This window comes from Chelonoidis abingdonii, chromosome 1 (genome assembly GCF_003597395.2).
Source record: "Chelonoidis abingdonii isolate Lonesome George chromosome 1, CheloAbing_2.0, whole genome shotgun sequence".
NCBI classification, from domain to species: domain Eukaryota; kingdom Metazoa; phylum Chordata; order Testudines; family Testudinidae; genus Chelonoidis; species Chelonoidis abingdonii.
In genome coordinates this window covers 173,158,941-173,185,189 of record NC_133769.1, presented here as the reverse complement: position 1 = coordinate 173,185,189, position 26,249 = coordinate 173,158,941, and the positions used below count along the sequence as shown (strand labels likewise).

The 26,249-nt window shown below is 42.1% G+C and overlaps 1 protein-coding gene across 2 annotated transcripts; it reads left to right on the top strand.

Annotated features, from left to right (window-relative positions):
• Positions 1-566: 566 nt before the first annotated feature.
• BTLA (B and T lymphocyte associated) lies at positions 567-26,033 on the top strand. 2 transcript variants are annotated; one of them, XM_032781323.2, is made up of 6 exons: positions 567-748; positions 15,756-16,076; positions 17,356-17,391; positions 19,840-19,983; positions 21,078-21,124; positions 23,275-26,033. In XM_032781323.2, exons 1-6 carry the CDS (start codon positions 661-663, stop codon positions 23,614-23,616), a joined length of 978 nt encoding a protein of 325 aa, XP_032637214.1. In that variant the 5' UTR covers positions 567-660; the 3' UTR covers positions 23,617-26,033. The 2 variants fall into 2 exon arrangements, with proteins under 2 accessions (XP_032637214.1, XP_032637213.1); XM_032781322.2 differs by having other exon boundaries at positions 19,828-19,983.
• Positions 26,034-26,249: the final 216 nt, after the last annotated feature.

Sequence of the window (26,249 nt, the reverse complement as noted above, 5' to 3'; positions counted from 1 at the left end):
CCCCAAGGCCCTGCCCCCACACTGCCTCTTTCCACTTTTAAGAGTGATGGGGTCATAGCCATGTTCTGGTGCCCCTGATGCAAGCATATCTACAGTGGAGCACCCATAGCGACACTACTCGAAGAACCACCTTAATGTTCCTTTAATGTAGGGTTTTTTTTTAAATATACTATGAAAATAAAATGGACGAAAGAAGCGATCCAAAAGGATTGGAAAAAATGTGGGGGAAGAACACTACTGTGCAGGTGTTAGCTTTGAATTTACTGATGTTTGTCAGATTAAAACCTCAGACTTAGTGTTGCACTAACTGAGGATTTTCTTCTTATAGTTTTAATTCTGTAGTTCCACTTACTGCACTGAAAAAGCACTCAAAGGAAAACGGGAAGCTTTGCAATTCAGAGATTTTGAAAGTAAGCAAGCGGATGATAATACAACCACATGAAAGTTTACTATGTAACCTGTCAGATTTTTGCATAGTATGTTACAGAAATCTTCCCCGCCCTTTTCCCCACCCCCAAATCTCCTTCCTTGTCTAAACTCTTCAGTCAAGAGAATCAGTTCAGAGACACCATGGGCAATCACAGAGGGATATAGGTGTCTATACAAACTGCATTTCTTTAGCCTTAGAGGAATCTCTCCCATCTCCACCATGCCGATGAAATGACGGCTTCTCCAGGCATGTGGGTGAATAGAATTGTACTGGACATCTTTCTTGTGGTGCTATCTCTGGATGTCTGTCAGGTTTATGGTAAGATGCTTTATCCATCTAATGTGACTTAAGTTACTAGCCTTCATAGAAAACCATGTACCCAAGTGATTTTCAGTGTAGTCTGGGTGAGGAGAAATTCAGATTGTGAAACTATGGTATGCTCAATGATGGTGGAATAAGATACAGGACATAAATCTAATAAAGTACAATAATGAGCATGTAGATTATGGATATTAAAACTATGTTACTGTCTAGACTGAAAGTCAGCTAGGGCTCTCTCCAGTTCCTGACCAAAGCCTCTGCCAGCTGTGCAAGGGTAGAACCCAAGCACCTTGTTAAAGTTCTAAGGTTCTACCAGGTACGGTTTGACCCTAGAGTGCCGGCAGAGTGCTTACATGTCCATACCTAGTAATTACCAATTACCTCAGTCACATGTCCTAAAAAAAACAAGGGGTCTAATTTTCCTCTCACTTTCTGCAGTGAAACTGTTGACTTTAATAGTGGGTCTCCTGATTTATACCAGTATAAGGGAGAGTTGGTCCCTGTATTTATAAAGACATTGTGCCTAATTCATCTATGATAATTTTCCTGAAGTCAGTGGTGTTACAACAGAGACTTTAGCCCACGGTGATTACGGAAAGAGAGGTTCTGGGTTGTGTTACAAAGAAGAACAGCCTTTAAAATTTATCCTTTGAGTTCATGGTTAAAAAAATTTAGAGTCAAGGATGACAAAGATAAGCACATCCATTACAACTGCTTATTGCCTCTCATGTGTTTATTACTTTTAATTCAGTCTGGATTATTCCAGTCCATTCCATTTGTCCAAAATGGTGTGAAACGGTGCAAATAATATGCTGTAAGCATTAAACTGATTTTGAAAAGTTATGCTATGTTAACCTTAAAGTTGTATTTCCACCACTGCTATAATTTACTGCACAGTACATACTTGCAATATTACTTGTAAAATTCCTATTAAGAGCATGAGACAACAATTAAGTTAAAGTGCATGTCATTAGCAGTTAAGCCATAGATCATGGGAAAGTCAGAGGTGTGGGGTAAAGGACGTGCCCTGCCTGGTTAACGATGTGATATTTTCTACCGCTGACTCAGTGTGTGACCTGACCTTGGGCAAGTCACTTAATCTCTCAGTACTTTGTTTTACCCATTTTAAACTAACAACTGTCTACCTCAAAGGTTTTGTGAGCTTTTACAACTACTGACTATCTCCCTCAGGGCCCTGTGGAAGTCTACTCTTCCCTTCTTAAGCTTCCTTGTTGAACTTAGCATCACTCTGCCATTGCCAACTCCCATGTCTGGCAATGGCCAGTGTCTCAGATAATCACTTCTCTGTCTTATTCCATATGGCCCATGTGAATGGGTCAGCCACTCCAAATTCATCAGCCAGGCCCCTACCCTCTCCACATTTAAGTCTTGTCAAAAATCTGTTTCTGCTACATGCACTATAATGAATCTTGTGTGTATATAGAAAATCCCTGGTTTTATTCTCCTTCTCTGACCTACATAGAACGCTGCCTGTCTGTCCTTTGTGAACTCCTCAGAGCACGGGCCATCCCTTCTTATATACTTAGAAAGTGCCTTGCACATCATGCATGTTACCGCAAACAAATAACAGAAAGGCATCAGAAATATTACACAGTGCTGAAATTTGCAAAAGCAGACTCCATTATTGCCCATGATTTCACACGTTCATAAATTTCTGACACATTTACATTTTGCCCATTAATTTCTTATGCTTGTACTTCACCTGAAAAGTTTAAGCCAAACTGCTTCAGTCATTTTTGACATAGGACTGAAAACGTTTCCCCTCCCCTAACGTGGACAAAATCTGACCCTTTTTGCCTCTACAGAGACAGCTCACCATTGACCCTTGATGTAAGAAGTCATCAGTAAGGAGTGTATGCTTTCTTAAATTTGGAAAAAGTAATATTACCTCACAGGCACAAAATGTCAAATGAGTGGAAAATCTCTGAACGTACTCAGTACGCTTCTATTATTTTTAGCCTAAAAAACCTCACTAACTCTGTGACATGAAAGTGTATTTTTTCCCCACCAAGCCTGATGGGCACAGGAACTGCTGCTCTCAAGCAGCTGCTGAGGCAGTCTGCATGGAGAATACTATAAAAGGCTCCCTGAAACAGAGTCCTGCCAAAAGTATTGTCTTACCATCAGGGAAAGGAGAAGACTGGATGGAAAAAATGAAGGACTCATGGTTTTTGCACATTACTCTGCAAATTCTAAACTTCTGTTAAAAAACAACAACAACTTATTATCAACCTGCAACCAAAGCGATTTGTTTTCAAGGTTGACATAATCTTGCAGAGAACTTTCACCAGCCAGAAAACAGCAATGACTATCTATCAAGCATCTCAGTGGGAAGGTGAATTTCAAACAGTAATTGCTATAATTATTCACAGGAAATTTTCTCTTTGTAGATAAAGAAGTACATTGATGAAGCATTAAGGTATCTCTGATAAAATTAAGTGAAGAAAGGCAAAAATTAAGCATCCAATAACAATAGTAATTCAGCCATGTTGCATACGGGGCCGGCTTTAAGAAGTGCGGGGCCCAATTCAAACGTTTTTGGCAGGGCCCCGGCAGGGATGACTAAAAAAAAAGAAAAAACATGTAAAAAAAAGCCTTTCATTTCTTAGCAACTGGTTCCCTATTAAAAAGTTCTGATTTAAGGGATGTACCACAGTATGTATTTTTTGTACCAATAGGGTTACAGTAAGTCCGTATTTTCCTCCCGGATGGCGATTTAAGAACCAAAAAGTCTGACATGTCCGGAAAAATACGGATGTATGTTAACCCTACCTAAAGTTCTTTTTTAAAAAGGTGGGCCTGAACTAGAAATGAGCTCCGTTTTACATGTGCGGGTCCCCGCCATTTCCTGGGGGTGTGCTAGGGTGACCAGATGTCCCGATTTTATAGGCACAGTCCTGACTTTGGGGTCTTTTTCTTATTTAGGCTCCTACTACCTCCCACCCCCTGTCCCGATTTTTCACACTTGCTGTCTGGTCACCCTATGATGTGTACGTGTGTGGGTCCCAGCTGCTTTCTGCTCCCCTCATTGAAGCAGGTGTGCAGAGTTACTGCTCTGGGAACTGCAGGGCACCAGTGGACATGGGGCTGGCTGGAGGCAGGGCAGCGACTGACTGGAGGTAGAGTCTGGCTGCAGGCAGGGCAAGGGCTGCGGGGCTGGCTGGAGACGGGTGTATGGGGTGGTCTGGCTGACTTCAGGCAGGGCCTCAGGGGTGTGTGACAGGGGTTGGCAGGGCTAGAGACAGAGGCGTGTGGAACTGGCTGGCTTCAGGGAGAGGGGTGCGGCAGCGGTTGGCTGGAGACAGGGCAGGGGGTGCGGGGCTGGTGCGGGCAGGGCAGGGGGTGTGGCAGGGGCTGGCTGGAGACGGGCTGGCTGCGGCCAGGGGATGTGGAGCTGGCTGCAGGCAGGGCAAGGGGTGCGGGGCTGGCTGGAGACAGGCTGGTTGTGGGCAGGGGATACAGGGCTGGCTGCAGACAGGAGCTAGTGCAGGCAGGGCAAGTGGTGCGGGGCTAGTGCAGGCAGGGGGTGCAGCAGGGGCTGGCTGCAGGCAGGGGGTGAAGATACAGGGGGTACAGCCCACCCTGTATGGTGAGTACCCCATCCTCCTCCCTCCCCCACGAGGGTAGCAGCAGCAGCTTGGGGCTCTGGGGCTATTTAAAGGGCCTGGGGCTCCCCTGCTTCTACCGCCCCAGCCCTTGAAATAGTCACAGGAGCCCTGAGGAAGCTGTGTGGCTTTGGTGGCTATTTAAAGGGCCAGTGCGGTAGAAGCAATGGGAGCCCTGGACTTTTAAAATAGCCCCCAGAGCCCTGCAGCCCTACCCCAGGGCTCCAGCAATGGGGCTCTGGTGACAATTTAAAGGGCCTGGAGCTCCAGTCCCTGCTGGGATCCCCAGGCCCTTTAACTTGCCCCCGGGGAAGCCGGGCCACCCCGGTACAGCACACCGGCTCTTGCCAGTACACTGTATTGGGGCTTGGGTGCGGGGCCCTCTTAGGGGCGGGGCTGATTCAGGGGAATTGGTTGAATTGGCCTAAAGCCGGCCCTGGTTGCATATGTGGAATATTTTGTGACTTTTAAAAAATATCATAGATATTTAGCTATATAAAACACTACGTTTGTGCAACATGACTCAGATAGTTCTGCTGTGGGAACCTTAATTGTGCACTCATGTGTTTTATTTGTTAGTCCACTCCAAATGTCAAGGAAATCAATTAGAAGAGTGCCTTCTGCAATACTCCTCTCTTTGGTCCCCTTTCTCTGTATTGCAGATGGGAGCAGTAGCAGATTTGCCCACCTATCTCTCGCTCTCTTTCTCTCTCTTTTTTTAAATTAGCAGATTAGCATAAATAATTAGCAGATCTCACTGCCACTCTATATTCTTTAAACCAGTGGCTCTCAGCTTTTCTAACTACTGTGCCCCTTTCAGGAATCTGATTTGTCTCACATACCCCAAGTTACACCTCACTTGAAACTACTTGATTACAAAATCAGACATTAAAATACAAAAGTGCCACAACACATTAGTACTGAGAAATTGCTCACTTTCTCATTTTGACCATATACTTATAAAATAAATCAATTGGAATATAAATATTGTGCTTATATACATAGAGAGAGAGAGAGAGAGAGAGAGAGCTGTATGATACAAGTTATGTTGACATAATTTTGTAGTGTAGACATGGTCTGAGTCTTTTTAGAGTGCCTCTTGCCATAGTACCTCTGTCGACACACCTTTCTGAAGCACTTAGAGGAGAGGGAAGTGATCAGGAACAGTCAGCATGGATTCACCAAGGGCAAGTCATGCCTGACTAACCTAATTGCCTTCTATGAGGAGATAACTGGGTCTGTGGATGAGGGGAAAGCAGTGGATGTGTTATTCCTTGACTTTAGCAAAAGCTTTTGATATGGTCTCCCACAGTATTCTTGCCATGCAAGTTAAGGAATTTATGGCTGGTATAATGGACTATAAAGTGGATAGAAGCTGGCTAGTTGTCGGGTTCAACAGGTAGTGATCAATGGCTCCATGTCTAACTGGGCAGCTGTATCAAGTGAAGTGCCCAAGGGTTGGTCCTGGGCTAAGTTTTGTTCCAATATCTTCATTACTCATCTGAGAGGGTATGATGGACTCACTCTCATCAAAGTTTGCAGATGCACTAAACTGGGAAGAGTGGTAGATATCTGGAGTGGGGGGGGAGGGATAGAACAGAGACTAGGACCAATTAGAGGATTGGGCCAAAAGAAAATTTGTGAGGTTCAACAAGACAAGCGCAGAGTCCTGCACATTAGGACAGAAAGAATCCCATTCACTGTTACAGATTAGGGACCGAGTGGCTATGAAGCAGTTTTGCAGAAAAGGACTTATTGGGCTCAGTGGACGAAAAGCTGGATATGAGTCAACAATGTGTCCTTGTTGCCAAGAAGGCTAACTGTGTATTTGGGCTGTTATCAGTAGGGCATTGCCACAGATCGAGGGACATTGATCATTCCCTCTATTTCAGCATTGGTGAGTGCCTCATCTGGAGTACTGTGTCCAATTTTGGCCCTGCACTACAAAAAGGATGTGGAGAATTGGGAAAAAGAATCCATTGGAGCGCAACAAAATGATTAGGGGACTGGAGCACATGACTTATGAGGAGAGTGCTGAGGCAACTGGAATGTTAGTCTGCAGAGAGAAAATGAGGGGGGATTTGATAGCTGCTTTCAACTACCTGAAAGGGGGTTCCAAAGAGTGCTGGATTTTAAACGTTCTTAGTGGTAGCCAGATGACAGGAACAAGGATAATGGTCTCAGTTGCAGGGGGGTGAGGTTTAGGTTGGAATTAGGACAAACTTTTCACTAGGTGTGGTGGTGAAGCACTGGCTGGTTTACTAGGAAGGTGATGGAACTCCTCCTGAGATGGTTTAGGTCAGACTTGACAAAGCCCTGGCTGGGATGATTTAGTTGGGAATTGGTCCTGGTTTGAGCAGGGGGTTGGACTAGATGACCTCCTGAGGTCCCTTCCAACCCTGATATCCTATGATTCTATGACACTTACAGCAGTGCAGCCATGCCGCTGTAGTGGTTAAAGCAGATGCTACCTATGCTGACGGGATAGCTTCTCCCATCAGTGCAGGTACTCCACCTCCCAGATAGGTGGTAGATATATCAACAGGAGAAGCCCTCTCATTGACATAATGCTGTCTATACTAGGAGTTCGGCTGGTATAACTGCGTTGCTCAGGAGTGTGGATTTTCCACACCTATGAGCAATATAGTTCTATGGACATATGTTTGTAGCATAGACTAGGGCTTAGAATATAAAGAGTTTTACAAATCAAGAACACAAATATTCAGATAGAGAGTTGGCAAACTGGTTTTCCAAAATGTAACATCACCTGATGCCCAAACTTTGGTCCCAAACTTTATGTTTACGTGTGTCTTGCAAAGGGGGGTTGGTTTGTGCCCTTTGATGTTTCTTTATGATGATAAAGTGTGGCTCAGAAAGTTTGCTAAACAAACAAAAATGTTCTTGCTTTTGTTCTGCCTTAGAAATATCAATCATGTTGAAGAATTTAAGGCCAGAAGGGACCACTGGATTCTCTAGACTGATCTCATGTGCAGCACTGGCCACCAACCACCAGACAGTCTGTTCTTAGAAACTAAGCGGCATCAAGTCTAATTAGTATTTAGATGGGAGACCACTTACATACTGGAAGACTCAGGAGGAATTGCTCTTCTCACCTAGTCAGCACCCCAGAATGGAATTAGGGGTTGCTAGCATTGCTCTTTTCTTTAGATAAAAGGTAAAAGCAAGATCCTGGCAGTTGCGGTTCTTAAAGGAGTGATTTTTACAAGACCACAGAGTCTTGGCTTCACTGTTTTTGATGATGGATTCTTACATAACTCAGATGTAAACTAGCACACAGCTGTTAATTGAAAGATCAGGATGGTCAATTTTAACACAGTGTTTCTGAGTTAGTTAGGTGTTGCAAATCTCAATTAATCAGATTCCACCTGCATGATTAATCATAAACACACAGATCTCCAGTTCTCCTTAATGTTTTCCAGGACAAAACAAGAGAAAACAAGACTTGAGTTTTTAATGTAAACAAATAAACAAAACAAAATAAAAAAGTAGGGCTGTCGATTAGTTGCAAGCTAACTCATGCAACTAGCTCAAAACAATTTATCATGATTAAAAAAATTAATTGTGATTAATTGCACTGTTAAACAATAGAATACCAATTGAAATTTATTAAATATTTTTGATGTTTTTCTACATTTTCAAATATATTGATTTCTATTACAACAGAAAATATGAAGTGTACAGTGCTCACTTTATATTACTTTTTATTACAAATATTTGCACTGTAAAAATGATAAACCAAAGAAATACAGTAGTATTTTTCAATTCACCACATACAAGTACTGTAGTGCAATCTCTTTATTGTGAAAGTGTAACTTACAAATGTAGATTTTTTTTGTTATATAACTGCACTCAAAAACAAAACAATGTAAAACTTCAGAGCCTACAAGTCCACTCAGTCCTACTTCTTGTTCAGCCAATCACTAAGACAAACAAGTTTGTTTACATTTACAGGAGATAATGCTGCCTGCTTCTTGTTTATAATGTCAGCTGAAAGTGAGAACAGGCGTTCCATGGCACTTTTGTAGTTGGCATTGCAAGGTATTTACATGCCAGATATGCTAAACATTCATATGCCCCTTCATGCTTTGGCCACCATTCTAGAGGTCATACTTCCATGCTGATGATGCTCATTAAAAAAATAGTGTGTTAATTAAATTTGTGACTAAACTCCTTGGGGGAGAATTGTATGTCTCCCATTCTGTTTTACTCACATTTTGCCATATATTTCATGTTAGAGCAATCTCGGATAAGGACCCAGCACATGTTGTTCATTTTAAGAACACTTTCACAGAAGATTAGACAAAAACGCAGAGAAGGTACGAATGTGAGATTTCTAAAAATAGCTACAGCACTCAACTCAAGGTGTAAGAATCTGAAGTGCCTTTCAAAACCTGAGAGGGATGAGGGTGGAGCATGCTTTCAGAAGTCTTAAACGAGCAACACTCTGATGAGGAAACTACAGAACCCAAACACCAAAAAAAGAGAAAAGCAACTTGTCAGTGGCATCTGACTCAGATGATGAAAATGAACATATGTCGGTCCACTCTGCTTTGGATCATTATTGCCAAAACCCATCATCACCATGGATGCATGTTCTTTGGAATGATGGTTGAAACATGGAGGGACATTTGAATCTTAAGCGCAGAGATTCTCAGTCTTTGGCACTTGGCCCACCAGGGTAAGCTGGGATGACCAGATGTCCTGATTTAATAGGGTAGTCCCGATATTTGGGCCTTTTTCTTATATAGGTTTCTATTACCCTCCACCCTCTGTCCCAATTTTTCACACTTCCTGTCTGGTCATCCTAGGGTAAGCACCCTGGTGGGGCGGGCCGGTTTGTGTACCTGCCGCATCCGCAGGTTTGGCCAATCACAGCTCCCACTGGCCGCAGTTCGCTGCACCTGGCCAATGGGGGCTGCGGGCCGAGGGATGTGCTGGCCGCCACCCTCATTGGCCTGGAGTGGCGAACTGTGACCAGTGGGAACTCCAATTGGCCAAACCTGAGGATTCAGCAGGTAAACAAACTGGCCTGGCCTACCAGGGTGCTTACCCTGGCAGGCCGCATGCCAAAGATTGCCGATCCCTGCTTTAGCGCATCTGGCATGTAAATATCTTGTGATGCTGGCTACAACAGTGCCATGCGAAACTCCTGTTCTAACTTTCAGGTGACATTGTAAACAAGAAACGGGCAACATTATCTCCTGCAAATTGTAACCAGACTTGTTTGTCTGAGTGATTGGCTGAAGTAGGACTGAGTGGTCTTGTAGGCTGTAAAGTTTTACATTGTTTTATTTTTGAATGCAGTTTTTTTTGTACATAATTCTACATTTGTAAGTTCAACTTTCATGATAAAGAGATTGCACTACAATACTTGTATTAGATTAATTGAAAAATACTATTTCTTTTGTTTTTTACTGTGAAAATATTTGTAATAAAAATAAATATAAAGTGAACACTGTATACTTTGTATTCTGTGTTGTAATTGAAGTCAATATATTTGAAAATGTAGGAAACATCAAAAAATATTTAAATAAATGGTATTCTGTTATTGTTTAAGAGCGCAATTAATTGTGATTAATTTTTTAAATCATTTGACAGGCCTGAAAAAAAGCCTTTAAAGTATAAATCATTGGAAGGAGGATTTTCCTCTCAGTGAGGTTATGGCATGTGCATTAATGTGAGTGGAGATATATATCTAAGTGACACAACAGAAAAAAAGCTATCCTTATTTATGAAGAATCCAGTCTACCCAGAAATTAAAGTTTGTCTCTCTGCATCCCAAACATTAGAGCAATCAAATGATCTAAAAGAATCTCTGTCTTTCGCAGTATAAGTTATTAGAGGACTACAAGAACTAGTTTGATACACATGCAATGCATATTTTATAGATTCCTTTGTCCTCTTTAAAGTCTGACATCCAAGTACTGATCATGCGTGGCCACCCTTGTTTCAAGACACAAATTTCACTACATCTGATGTAAACAGGCCAGCTTTTTCAAGGCCTCAGCTAATGACTCTTGAATTACCATGCATTCGCACATCTACAATATCATTTCTGGAGTTGGTTAGATATACAACTATTGTTAACTGTTAATAAACCACAGCACAGGAAACAGGCAGAAATGTTCAAGAGATATTCTTACAGAAGAAGGAAGATGGGCGTTATTCATCCCCAGTAAAGCTTGTAAGAGCACATATAAACTCCGTATAACTGCACTAGAGTCCAGAGTTTCCCCTTGCTAATGGATACTCCAGTTAATAAAGAAAAAACATCTCCCACTTCCTAGGACACTGTGTTTTATTTGGGCACTTAAACCAAAACAAAGCAAAACCCTAAGGCCCACCTCAGACCACTTCTTCCCTGAGTCAGAGACCCACTACTGCTTTTTAAAGAGAACCTGCAAAGAACTTTTCAAAAATTGGCTTTGTGCCCTTTAATTACATATAAGGCAAGCCTGAAATATTTTTTTTTTTAATTTAACTGCTAGTTTTTGCACTTAGAAAAACCTGGAATATCAGGTCTGACTTTCCATTGGCTTTGTGGAAGGGTCATTGGGAGGTCTCAAAGCATATTCATTGTGGACTCCAACCATTTAACTGAAGGAGAGAGTATACTGGATTTGAACAAAGACTTCCTTTATCCCAAGTGTTTAGTTATTGCAGTTAAATAGGTATTTACCAAAACCCAAAACTGGAGGAGTTTTAAATAGTCTGTCCAAAATTGTCTTCCACTGTAATACCTCAGGTTTCACTCATGTGATTCTCATAATGTTACCATTGCACTAGCTCTTCACTCTTCAGTAACATCTTTCAGCCTAGACAGGAACTGAATCTTTAACATTAAAAACTGAGCATAAGTGGCTTTTTTGTTTTTTTTTTTAGAGTACACACACACACACACCATTATGCAGCAAAGAAACAAAAACGGGATACAAGGCCATTTTCTTTTTGCAGATCACTATTAGCAGCAGCTGGGTGACCTTGGCCAACTTACTTCCCTTTTCTGTGCCTCAGTTTCCCCATCCATGAAATGGGGATAATGATAATGACCTCCTTAGTCAAGTGTTTTGAGATCTGTTGATGAAAAGCACTATGAGAGCCAGATATCATATTATTACTATGCCTCACACTTACAGGCTGAAGGAAGTGGCCATGGGACAGCAATCCTTCTGGCCTTTGGGGAGTCAGTTTTGCCTCCCCAGCACTCTCATCATTGCAGCAAGCCTGATTGTTGTGGTTTCCTACAAGTGACGCTGAATGAGCAAATAGCAGTACTTGCATTGCAGCCAAAGAGAGCATCCCACTTCTGTGAACACTGAAATCAGACAGGAAAAGAAAGGGTACTACCCATGTTCATCACTTTGTGCCTACAGAGTCCTATTTCTTCAGACAAAGCAAAGAGTTTGTTCCATAGGGAGGAGGGCTTTCTGCTGTACCAGCACTTATTGTTCAAATGTTAAAGATAAAGTTGTTTTGTAGTCATGCACACACACACACTTTCTTTTTAAAAGAGGGGAAACCATGAATCACATTCTCCTGGTTGAGAAGCTGATGAAAACATTTTATTCAAACTCTCCCTTTAAAAAAAAAATCACCTTTTGGATGAAAAAAAATATGAGCGCACTCAATGCAAATAGAAATTTTTGTCAAGTTCAAAGCAAGTGAAACATTCATGTTAAGCATGGAATGGCTCCTTCTGTCTTAACTGGTAGCATTGCAGGGAGTTTACAGGTGGGGGATTTCCCTCAGTGATCATCTATGTAGGCTGGTTACATCTGGTCTGGAAAACTGAAGTTCCCAGTCTAAGAGCAGGTATGGCACAAGCAGCAGAAGTGCAAGTTTATCCATGTTTCAGTCCCAACTTGCCTCCATCAGACTGCTTCTGTCTCTTTCCTGGCTTTTGCTTGGCAAACCATGTTCAGGAGGACACGGCCGAATTAAGTCTCCTGTGGGCCTGGGGCTATTAGATTGTGTGGGGCCCCTGGAGGTTTGGACTGGGCTCAGGGCTAGAGCAGGGGATTGGGGTGCAGGAGGGGGTGCAGCTCTAGCTGGGTGGGGGGGAGGGCTCTGGGGTGGGGCCAGAGATGGGATGGTGCAGCAGGAGGTTCGGGGTGCGGGCTCTGGGTGGGAATTCGGGTGCAGAAGGGGACTCAGGGCTGGGATGGGGGATGGGGTGCAGGAGGGGGCTCCAGGCTGGGGTAGGGGTGCACGAGGGGGTGCACCGATGGCTCCTGGTTGGCGGTGCAGCAGGGTCCCTGATCCCTGCCTGCCTTGGTTCCATGCTGCTGTGCTCCCCGAGGTGGCTGGCATGTCCGGCTCCTAGGTAGAGGGGTCAGGCAGCTCTGTGCGGTGCACGCTGCCCATGCCCGCAGGCACCGCCCCTGCAGCTCCCATTGGCCATGGTACCCAGCCAATGGGACCTGTGAAGCCAGCCCTGGGGATAGGGATTCCCTGAATGCCCCTCGCCTAGGGGCCACAGGGGAACATCAGCAAGCCAGTGCTTGCAGCTCCAGCCCCAAGGGATGGCACTGAGGCTCGGAGACTGGTATTCAGCCCGTTGCAGAGACTTGCTGCGGGCTGGATCAAAAGAAGCAGCGGGACACATCTGGCCCACTGGGCTCCCCTTAGCCTGAGGCTCTGGGCAGCAGGCCTAAAGCCCCTGCATTAATCTGGCCCTGCAGGAGGATAGCTCAGCAGCCTCTTTAAGGGTCTGAGCCCAGCAAGGCTCTTCTGCATCTCTTTGCCACAATCCAGGGAGATCCTTCCACTGCATCAGGGTATCTTGTCCCATCCAAGATGATTATTTGGGTGATGTCTGCTTTTTAGCTACATACGTGGTTGAAAAGGAATGTGGTTTTACTAACATTTACATGACTTAATCTATGTTGTTCTTTAGTTTCCGCTTACAAGACAGTCCCCTCAGCTACATACATCACCCCTTAGGGAGTGTTTATGAAATGTTAATTGGGTGATTCTTCCTCAACTAACAGTGAATGGTGATGTTTCTATTTCTACACCACCATAAAAGTCTGCAGTGGCTGACTCCTTGCATCCTTGCAAAGCTCACTGTAGGATCAGGATCTAATTTACGACAAGACAGGGAAGATAATGCTGGTGTGAAAAGGGAAAGAAGAAGCTACAGAAATAATATAACAATATTGCTTTGGATCCTGATGCCAAAGGACTGAGGGTTACTAAATATTTGTTTTAAAGCTGTGTCAAAGGAAGGAAGGACTAAACTGTGTAGGCCTCCTGGAAGAATAGATTTTGAAGAGAAAACGACAGGAGCCGAGTTGGTTTGAGTTACTGACCATGGACAGCTATTTGGATAAAGGATAACACATTTAATGTATTTAGGGAAGAGCCACCAAGTATATGCAGTATAAGATAGGCTTACTACAAAAAACTATATGTCAAATTTAACATTCTGATATAGGCATCTGTCACATGCAGTGATAGCATCGAATGCACGGCTAGCAAGTTGTGATCATTGCAGTACTGTATTTCCGGAAGATTATTATAGATATTTTAATTGTTGTTCTGGTTGAAACTTCTGCTTTCTAATTCTAGCTCTTTGTTTCCATTTTTAGACTATTCAGCCACGTGCAGCTGTTGTGCCCTGCACACTAACAGTCCTATTTGAATTTTCCTTCCCTCAGAAATAGAAGGGTCTGAGCTACAGACCAAGGTGATGATCCCACTTTCTGATTTAGGCTCCTTTCACATGTGCTTAACTTTCACATGTGCTTAACTTAAAGCATATATTTAGCCCCATTGAGTTCAATGGGACTAGTACTGCATGCATGCTTACAGTTACATATGTGTGCAATTGCAGGAGAATATTAAAAACAACAGATTCGTATTTCGTAGGTTTAGAACATTCATAATTTCTTTTCTTTCAAGGCACCTGCTCTCAAAGTCCTCAGAGGGCCTTAAAAAAGTAAGCTGAAAACACAATTTACAATAACTGGACACCACTATTAGATTGTAAGCTATTTGAGGCAAAGATAGCATATAAAAATAAAACAACACACTGGCAGCACGTTGTCACTACTAACGAAACCACCAGAACCTCAAGTAAATCCCAGTGTAGCAACAAAGTCTGAGAAGAAAAATGGGGGGAAACCACTCCCGCCCTAACCCAACACACATAATTATGTCCTTTCTTCCTGATTCCAAATTCAGAAGCAATATGTGACGGGCAAATTACACAACAGTGGGAGGGTGTGGGTTTAAGGGAATCTAAACTGGCACCATGTTTACATTCTTCCGGGTGGTATGCTCAGCTAGTTACCCTAGCTTAGACTCATTCATACATCGTCTGTATGGGCAGAGGAGAGGGGGGAGGTTAAATCCACAGCTTTTCGAGTTTATCTGCTTTGATCACACTTGAGTACAGGGCCGGGAGTTTCAGGTATTCGGTGGCAATTTGACGGAGGGTCCCTCACTCCCACTCGGAGCGAAGGACCTTTTTTTTTTCTTTGGCAGCTTGGGGCGGCAAAACCCCTGGAGCCAGCTCTGCTTGAATACACACAACACAATTTATTGTGAGCACAGACTCTGCACTTATCACAAACTCTGGATTCCTCTTTCAAAGTGAACTAAACTTTGCTGTGAAGTGAGTTAGTCCAATTTATTGTTTGTGTGCACACAATGCTGCTGCTAACTACTTTGGCAGTTTTCCAAAGGCTATACCACACCACCTTAGAAGCGACAGTTACCGACCTGTTTGTTTACTTCTGTGCCCTGCCCTGGAGTCAAATTGATCTGATGTCCCCTCTCTCATTTGGATTTAGGAGTGGGGGACAATGTTGGGGGAAAAATGAGGCCAGATTTAGGATACTTTCCCCTCTCTATTTTTCTATTAATGCACAAATTCTCTAAGTTGCGTGAGAGCTAAGGGGGCTCTATACATAACAGAAAACCACAAAAGCAAGGAAATAAAGAGTTAAGGCATCTAATAGTACGTAACTTTTATGTTTCCAATCAGAGAGGCACAGCTCAGCAGTAGTGAAACCAGTATAACCTTAACTCTGCCCCAATTTTGAAGAGACTGCATTTTCCATCAAAAATCATTTTGACAGAGAATTCTTAATCTACTATAATGTCACAGCTGGACTAGATTTCAACCAATAGACAAAAGTTGCATCACATTACCAGTCTTCAGCAAGAGCCAGTTCTGTGTCCCTTGAGATGAAAGAACCCATTGTCTATGTTTTATCTTCTTTCGGAGAGCCCATAAAAGCAGACAAGGCAGAGAATGGGCAATGACAGTCAGAAGAGACTATGAATAGAGCTCTAAGGAGAAGAGACAGTATGAAACAATTGTAATCTTTCAGGTTTTTCTTCTCTTCCAGGAAATGTGACTGGGAACTGTACTGTTGAACTTCAGGTTACAAGAGGTTACAGATATGATGGAAAACCTGGGGACTCCCTCAGTATAGAGTGTCCAGTGAAGTACTGCACAGAAAAGCCGGCCATGAACTGGTGCAAGATACAGGGGATGGACTGCTTACTTCTGAAAAATGAGTCAAACATGCACACAGCCTGGGGAGAAGGGAAAGTGTTTGTTCTGAACTTTGTACCTGTTCATCAGAACAACAGTGGATCATATCGTTGTCAAGCTACTATGGGCAGTTTAAGCAGTGAGAGCCATTCAGTAACAGTTCATGTTCAAGGTAAGCGTTAGAGGATAACTAGTTTTGAAGGAGTTTCTCTTTATCAGAAGTGATTCCAAAGTTTAAAAACTCATTCTAGCAGGAAGCCTGTTTCTACAAACACACACATTATTCAGTGTTACAGTAATAATCCAAGTGGCCTCCTAAGCATTCTTACCTGTCCCATTCTGCTCCTGTTAACGTCTGTCTTCCCTTTTTATGGCTCTCTTAATGGTCATTAGGAAGAAATCAGGAAAGACCCAAGAGGATCAGGAAAAGAAAAATACATTCATGGGGGATTCTAAAACTCTTGGGATTTAGGATGATCCATGAGAGGCCAATCTAGTAATAAGAAATATAAGTCAGTCAAAGCCAAGGAACGTCAGGAAAGGTACAGTTTGGTCCAAGCTGCACAAATCAATCAAGATGCAATAAAGTGCATGTTATTAGACAGGGTCAACACAGTATAAGGAATGAAATGGCTTAGGAGAAAATCATGCTGAAAGCAACAGTTGTCTTACAAAGAGTACAAAGGGAGTGTATGAGTTTGTGCTATGCCTCTTGGAGGCACAGAGCAAGTACAGTCCCAGCAGCAAGAGGGATATGATGCCCTTGGGATCTGGGCTTGGTGAGGTGCCAAGAACAACTCAGAGGTCTGCTCTACTTCATGGCAGCCCTGCCTGGGCTGCTTATAAGCAGCTCTGCCACTGGGAACTGTCCAGTATGGCTCGGGCACAGCCCTGGCCTAGTCCAGCTGTAAGGCTGTCTTACAAAGTGTCTGCACCAGGAGAATTCTCTCCTAGTATGTTAAGGAGCTTTTATTGCCCCTGTTCACTGCTGCAGCAATTTACCTAGGGTGCAGGGATAGAGTAAATCCCTCACAGCATTTATTGCTGAACCTTGAAAGGCGGTTTATCTTGTGCCCAGCTCACACAAGTCTCTTGGTGTGAGTTAAACTCTAATAGAAAGTGCTGAGCAAATAAGAAAAAAAGTATTCCCAAATGTATTTTGAAAAAGTGACAAAATATCTATCTGCAGATTATTTACTTGGCTGATTTTTTTAGATGTCAAAGTCTTTGAATAAAATGTGTGTGTACTGCTCAAGCAGCCTTGGGAGACAAGTGTTGTGCCCTCCCACCAATGTCCTTCTTTCTGGTTTTGTTGTTTCCCTTAATTGAAAGTAGAAGTTATGGAGACATCATTGTAAGCTTGCTCTCTGAGTACAGAAAACATAACTGGAACATAAAGTTTACCAAGTTCTCAGATCAGTTTCAATTCTTGTCCTGCTTTTCTTTTTCAGAAGTGACTACAAATGCCCCCACAAATCCACCATCAAGTAAGTTCTGATCTTCTCTCAGAAAATAGGGGAACTAGCTAGTATTTATATGACTGTGTGTGAGGAGGGTCATATATTTTTGCACATACTGAAATACTGTTTAACCTCATCACTAAATCATTGTTGCTCACACCAGAGCTTGAATGCTTCACTTAGAACTAAACAGCCATCACCTATGCCAGAATCCCCTGTGCTGCTCACCCTAATGTATGAATATATCAGCATAAGCGAGGCAAAGCTAATTAGACACTCCATCATAGTGTAACAGATCATTCAGTTCACACACATTTCTCTCATACTGGGTAATACATGCTACTCATGTCACTCATGCTGTTCCAGGAGTCACACTGTAACAGAATTGTCATCTTTGATTAATTTACAGTGCAAAATGCACAAGTAATTAATAACAGGTTCTTTTACTCAGGTGACTACTTAAATATTTGTTACAGGAAATGAGATTGGTGAGTCACATATATAGAGACATGAAGACTTTATTTAGTACCCAAATGCAAGCAAGCAAGTATAATTACAGTCATAGAAAGTCAGATGAGGATAGAAAAACAATTCCCGACACTGCATATTTACAACCTTATGGAGCTCATCATGAGTGAAGATGCAATGAATAGTATATCGAAAAGCACTGTAAGTGGAAGTGATGATAAGGTTTCCATATTTGATGTATGGGACCATATTTGATTAAGTCTCAGCCTGTCCTTGTATAGCAGGGATCAAAGGTTTATAAATAAATATATGGAGATATGCCTATCGCATAGAACTGGATGGCCATTGAGTCCAGCCCCTGCCTTCACTAGCAGGACCAAGTACTGATTTTGCCCCAGATCCCTAACTGGTCCCCTCCAGGATTGAACTCACAATCCTGGATGTAACAAGTCAGTGCTCAAACCACTCAGCTATGGGAAAGACATCACCAGCAAAAAAAAGCTTGAGAACCACTGTAATGTACAGCATTCCAGGGGGCCAATCTCAGAGTTCAGGCTGCTTGCATGGCCAATTTGTGTCAATGTATTTCACAATAGTTTTGACAGGTGAACTTAGTTTTGCTGCATGGTTACATATACCAAAAAGTCCCTAAAATGTCATTATTTTAATGTTTATTAGTCTATTCCTTTGCAGTTTACTTGTTTATCACAAGATACATATGGCTAAAAATTATAATTGTAGGTTAAGTACTTATGCTAAATATTTAAGCCTTATGCATACTACTAGTCTCTGTTAGGTGTTAAACTTGTTGCAAAGCCTATTTAGACTATTTATACATTTTGTTGTTCCCTACTTACATTACAGCTTTAATATCTGCATTTATAAGCATGTTAGCTTTTAATACATAGGTTAGAGTTTAAACATAAGCATAAACCTTCCAGGATCAGTTCGGGGTCAAGGGTCAACAGAACATAAACAACATCTGAAAAAGCAGCAAAGAGTCCTGTGGCACCTTATAGACTAACAGACGTTTTGGAGCATGAGCTTTCGTGGGTGAATATCCACTTCGTTGAATGCATGTCAGCATCTGAAAAAGTGGTTGTGGACAATAATTACCCAAAGCCATAATCTGTTTAGTCTGTCTGGCCTATTCAGGGGTGTCCCACCCACACACTATGAAAGGCCATATACTATCTAACCATGATGCACAGCTGCGACCTTGTCAACAAAAGGGGATCTGTGCAGTTTATACATTACATGGCTTTTAAAATAGATATAGGGGAAATGATCTTTACTATCTTTGTCACCCACATTTAACATACTGTTCTCTTGAAATATGACAGGCAGCAAAGGTACAAAATCTCATAGGTCCCCACAAGTCCGGCTCCTCTGCCAGCCCTTCTCCTTTCTAAGCTTTTCCTCCTGCTGTTGCTTAAAGGGAACCCAAAGCTCCTGAGTCCATAGTTGGGCACCTAGACATATGGCCTGATTTCCAGAAGTGCTGAGCACCCAGCAGCTCTCATAGACTTCAGTGGAAGCTGCTGGGTGTTTAGCACTTCTGAAAATTAGGCTAGTGCCAAAGTGTGGATGGAGAAGCCTGTCTTTAGGCATCCATTTCTGAAAGTCTTGGGCTTTGAGTTTAGTTGCAAAAAAAATAAAATGGAACCTCCCAAGTTAGTTTTTTTCTATGCTGCAAAAAGTACAGGAAAGGAAAAAGGGAAGAGGAGGATAGAATTTCGAGCAGAAAAAGGAAGTTTTGAGCAGCCCCTAACCCCAATCCCCCTAAGAATTTCAGACAGCCTTTCACCCCTCACAATTCACTAAATATATTCCTAATATATACTTTAAAATGCTTGGTTAACTAGCCTAATTCAAGTTACTCTAAAATATGTGTGGTTAACAGATTAAACAAATTGGTACATTGAATTTATGAACTAATCGGATGGCTCAGAATAATCCAGCCAACATCCTATATCATGTATTAATACATCTTAGAGGAATTTGCAGGTGCCACTAATGTCACAGAAGCTCCTCAAGGACCTAGCAACATCAATAAGAAGTGGATTATTTATGCCCTACCATCTCTGGGGGCATTGTGTCTCCTCATCCTTATCTGCTTATGCCTGTTGTGTTGTCTGCGGTGGCACCAAGGTGAGCTCTCATACCTCTTTCTGTTCTTCCTTTTGCTGCTGTGGGCAGAGTCATTTGCTTTTCTCTGGTTTCCACTATTTAACACGTCCCTTCTCTAAGCACTGTTAAAATGTCTAAGAATAATCATCCCCAACTGACAGATGAGCTAGAACAGGGCCAAGACCTACCAGGTTATGATGATGATTCGTTGGCAGCTTTATTTGTCACACGGGCTACTCTCATCTAGGGATAGTGCAATAGGTTTGGATAAAATAAGAACCCACCCAAGCCTCAAACTCCACTTCTTTAGCAGTTTGAAATGTTGTGATTTGCTCTTTGTCTCGCCCCATCCCCATTTTACAGATAAGACATTAAACAAGAGTCTTGACCACTTATAGTCATTACAGATCCCTTGCTACCGTTCATAAGAGTGGGAGAGTTAACCTTGCAGTCCTGATCATGCTCCAACTATTTACATTCTACTTCCCTAATTTCCCTTTGTATTTTCAATTAGATACAATATTCTTCTTCCCTTTCTAAGATGTAGTGTCATGGGCTGTTACAAAGATGCTATCTTCCACCTCAGAAATGGAACCCACAGTTCCACTACGTTGTCATTTCAGTGGTGGGAAGTGATGGGTCATTTCCCTTACCTATTTCTCAGTGGCTTTCTGAGGTTAATATTTGAAAAATGCTTTGAGACTTTCCAATGAAAGGTGCTGTGATTGCCTACTACATGGCTCAAGTTTATTGAGTGTTTTCTATGCCTGATGCCTACGGTTAGTATGTTTATGACTAGAACTGTCTCCCCTCCAGTTAAACTAGGAGAATCTCCCTCCCCCACAATATACTAGGAAGATATCTTTTTACATTTCTGGGGCTATGAAGGGATAGTCATATTTCCCAATAAACTGTAGAATATGTTTATTACCCTTTGTCAAAATAGATCTTCCTGAATCCAACCTGGGCATACTCTAACTGGATTTTCATGTTTTGAGGTGTATCCAGTAAGGAAAGGGGTATTTTACTGATGTCCATAACCCTTTTCTACTATCAGAAAGACAATTCTCACAATTGATTTATTGATACACCATTTTCTTTTTTTTTCTCCCCAGTGAAACCCAAGACAACCCCAGTAACCTCACAGAAGGAAATGAACATGGTATGTTTGAGCTCTGTGTTACCAAGCCTTGTCATATCCTGTGCTATTGAGTGCTGACAGTGTGCTTAGTATTGTACAAACATATAGGAAGTCAGTCAAGGAGCTAACCGTCTAAATAAAAGACAGAGACTACGTCTCAGTCATGTAACAGCACATAGGCTGAAGGTGCAAAGTTCAAGTGAAGTAGTTTTGTTTTGTTAGTCTATGATCTATAGTTGTTGGGTCGCAGCTGTATAAGGACTAGTGGAAGAAATCTGCTTTGAGTTGGGTTTTGAAGGGACAGAGGAATGACATTCCAAATATATGGGAAGTGCGGAAGCAGATGCAAAGAGGATACAGATGGGGTTTTTAGGACAGGACCCTGGAAAGAATACAGGCAGTGGCAAAGGAAATGGAAAAGCATAGAAGCAGAGATCCTAGTAAGGTATGAGCTGGGTAATGCAATGAAGGTGAGGACAAGAAGTTTGAACTTGATATGGAAAGTGAAATAAAAAAATGTGGCTATATGTATTACCATAGCAGTTATGAACCCTAGTCGTGGACCTGGACTCCATTGTGCTAGGCATTGTACAAAGAACAACAGCAGCAAAAAAGGCAGGCTCTTCCCAAAAGATCTTACAGTCTAAGTATAAGACAAGAAACAACAAATGGGTGCAGACAGGTGAGTTCAAGGAAACAATGAAACCATATTCATTAGTATGATAGTCAATGGTCTCAACACACCAAGAAGCCAGAGGCCAGTGATCTGATCAGAGTAGCAAGCAAAGGAAGGTAGTGTTAGCAGCAGCATTTTTTGCAGACTGTTGGGGGACTAGAAATGACAGTTGGCAGCCAATGTGGAGTAGATTGCATTAAGCAAGGTGAAGGAAGACAAAGTAGGAAGGAATGAGAGGGAAGAGTGGATTTCAGTAATGTATAAGAGGAACTGATAGATTTGGAAAAAGGAGAGTCATGGAAGGAAAAAAGGAAAGACAGGCGTCACATTCAATAACATTGCGAGGCTGATATAGAGGATGGCACAGTTGTCAAAGGTAATAGAGAAAAGAAGGGAGAGGGCTGAAGAGGAAAGAAGGGGAGTTTCCATTTTGTCACTGTGATCTTGATTTGTCAGTGGGACAGCCCACAGATGGCGTAAATGTGAGACTGCAATGAGGGGAAGAAGGCAAGAGAGTGATGGTAGCTGAAACTGTAGAACTGGATGAGCTTGCCTAGTGAGAGTACGGAGGGATAAGAGGAGGGGACAAAGGACAAAACCCTGAAACAAGAGGAGATGGGAGAAAGGGAGAAGTTACTGGTGGAAAAACAGAAAGATGGTGAAGAAGATGAAGAAAATTGAAGCCCATGGAGAAGTGTCAAAAAAACAGTGGGAAAGATGAGTGAAGAAAAATGGTGCTTAAATGTGGCTGGTATGAGGTCATGTGAGACTTGTACGGAATGTTCCAGAGGAGTTGAAAGGCCATAAACCAGACTATACAGGATTCAATGGGGTGTTACAGGAGAGAAGATTGAGATAGCAGGAACAAATGTTCCACCCAAGGAGGGAGATAGAATTTAGGTGGATAGGCAAATGGGGTCCTAAGGAGGGTTTCTTTAGGAAAAAATACATGAGTGAACTTGTAAGCAGACAGAGATGCTGGACAAGGGATGAAAGAAGGAATGACAGATTAGGAGACGGAAGGATGGGGACAAATAGACAGAGTCTTGCATTCTGAGACTGGATGGGTGATGAGCAGGGAGAGCCATGGAAGAGAGAGGCACAGAACGAGTGAGTTAGGAGAGCTCTTGCAACATGATGTTCAATTTTACCCTGAAACTGATATCACATGGAGAGAGGGTAAGAGGGGGGAAAGAAAGGAGACAGAGAGTTTGGGAAGGGAAGTAAAGGTAGAGAAAGGCTAAAGATGCAATGATTTCTAACTTTATCGCATGATATGGTGCATTACCCTAAAGTATATTCCAGGGAACCTGGTTGCCCACCTTTCCGCCAACATTTATCCATCATTTTTAATGCAATTTTGTAGTGGTAGAGCCCACCTGAATGAAACCTTATGTCGCATTTCTATTATGTCTCACATGTGTGCTTTGCCCAGCCAACACATCTCTAATACACAGTTCCACACAGAGCTGAACACAATTCTGTTCTCTTGCAGGTCAGTAGATCTACATGTGCTCCAGACCACACCGATAGGACCACGCATGACCCAAGTGAAGGATCTACACTTTACTATTGCTCCATGGCTAGCCTGCAGCAGCCATCGGATGACAGCACAATTTATGATAATCATGTCCCTCACTGGAATGGTAGCAGGGCAGCAACTGGCAACACCTGTGACAGTGCTGCTGTTGATTCCTACCAGCCCTCATATGAGAGAGAAGATGTCCTTGTTTATGCTTCACTAAACCATTCTAGTATTACAGAAAAGCTCCCGAGAAAGGAGCCGGATGTGGAAATTGAACTTACAGAATATGCCACTGTTTGTGTGAAGAAATAGCCCTGGCAATGTCATCTCTTTAACTTGGCCAGCACCATAACGTTACATGTCCTGCGGTGACTCAAGCTTTACAGCAGGAGCATAAGTACACCTTCTTCTAAACAAAGAGCAACTCTCATCAGTAAAAGCATGCTGATTTTTATATGTGCTGGAATTCACACTTAAGCGAAGTCCATGTTCGTACTTGGATATCAGCAACCACATGTTCGTTATCTTCCATGTGGATTCATTTGAAGCTTTCATATTCCAGGAACCCCCTGCTCTGATCAAAGCACTGCCCAGAACAGAGTCAGAGTTTGGACAGGATCAATAAAAACTGAATAAAAAAGGTTAGGAGCATTGTAAAAAAAAAACAAATTTAAAGGACAATGAGCTAGATTAGATCCACTGGGGGAAATTATGAATTATTTTTGTTGAAGAAAATTTTTGATGATATGAATTTTGCTTGAGGAACATATTTAAGCATAAAACTGGGAGGTGTTCTGTGACTATGAAGAACATATCAACCTGCTACTAACTAAAAAGCAAGCTAATGTTTTTTTGTTTTTGTTTTCTACTACTAATTTATCATTCTCAACCAGCAGCCTATCCCCATCAGTGTAGACGGAGTTATCTAGACAGTATAAAAATACAGATATATATAAAAGAAAGAGATCATGTTTGCAATGACAGACAAGAAAATAATTATGTGAGGTTAAAGAGGCAACAAAGAAGAGGAATGTATTGATAAATGACAGGATACACAAACAGGGGTAATAGCTGCATAATTAATTTACGCATTTACAGATGAACAGACGTCATGTTGATAAGATGCATTACAGGTGAATGGATGGCTCAGCCTGTTCAGATGGAAGCACAGACTGCAGGTGAACATGGAATTCACTTTTCCGTGGAGAGCCATGACTGGGGAAGCCAAACGCCAGCAGTTTGCTGAATGCTGCTGTTCACCTTCTTACATGTAAAATGAACAGCCACCGCATCATCTGATTCTCAGACAACTCTACTACCTTCCTATTTAGCTCAGGATACAGCTAGAAATTGCCCTAATTTTTAAAAACTTTCTATGGACTTACTCTGACCTACTTCTCTGCCACTTTGTTCCTCCCAACCACACTCTTCTCATGGCCTTCTCCACATCCCATCTTATCATCTCAAAACAGTTGGCAAAAAGAGCCTCACCCTTCATAGGTCCTGCCATCTCCTTCCCCTTTCAAAATCTTATCTGAAACATATTGTGTCCCTGGTTTATACTAAATGATTTCACGTTTAACTGCATTGTTTGTTTATGTAGAGAGCCTGGGATACAATTGCATGAAAGATATTATCAAGGCCAAGATGTATTGTGCTGCTGAGCTGATAAACAAACAGGAAAAAGGACTAAAGGTATATCTACCCAGCAAAGAAAAACCACTGGCTGGCTCATGCCAGACAACTCAGGCTATGGGGCTGTTTCATTGCTCTGCAGACTTCTGGGTTTATGCTGGAGCCCAAGCTCTGGACCCTCCCACCTTGCAGGGTCCTAGAGTCTGGACCCCAGCCAAAAAGGTCTACACAGTAATGAAACAGCTGCACAGCCCGAGTCGGCTGGCATCGGCCAGCCAGAAGTTTTTCTTGCTGTGCAGACATACCCTACCTATCAGTTTATTTATTTCCTATAAATATTTTATTTGTGAACAGGCTGACTCTTTATTTATTCACTTTTCCATAACTATTTGATGAACAGTTTATGTGGTCAAATTTCAGTGTACAGGTTGTTCACAAATTGTTCCCTTGAAGCATTCATAATTGGCTTTCCTGGGACTCTGATTGGTTATTTAAGTCACACGATACTGCTTTTGTTCGCCGACTAAAACATGGAACTTTTTTGAACAGAGTAACAATGAATGATGAGTAATGAATGTTCTCACTCAAGCTTGATCAGCTTTTATTGGCAAGTAAGTGTGGGTAAGTAGCATACAAACAGCTTCTCTCCAAACACTGGCACAAAAAAAAGCCATTCACATCAAACTTTGTGAATACAAAGGGGACACTAGAATGCCATTTTAAATTTGAAAGACTGTTTGCCACATTGGGTTACGCCATTTGTTCAGCTCTTGCTCTGATACCATGCATCTGGTACTGCAAAAAATGTACTTAGGAAGAAAATTACTCATTGCAATATTCATATCAACAGATTAGTGCTTCAACAATGAGAGTCTTCTAGCTTGGTTAAAATTCAGACCACAATTCAAAAGGAAGGATGTACTACATCTATCATTCGCAGGCTGCAAGTAACATACCAGATGATTTGTGCTCAAGTTAATGGAGAAGAGAAATGATTGTATCTTATCCCTGTACTATGTCAACTAGCACCACAGATATGAACAGGTTCTTTATCATTCTTTTCGATTGCTAATAAAGAATATTTATTATTCTTATGGCATATTCTTCTGTGTTAATTCCACCTGCCTGAGCTAACTCTGCAGAATCAACACTAACAAAGCTCTCATTGAAGTCAGTGGCACTTTAGCCTGCATAAAGATTACAAGGTCAGGTCCTTAGTTTTTAAACAAACACAAGCCATAGATCATTACTCTCCTTTGTTAAAATAAAGGTAGCCACATGTAGTTAATTTATTTCCCAGAAGAACTTGA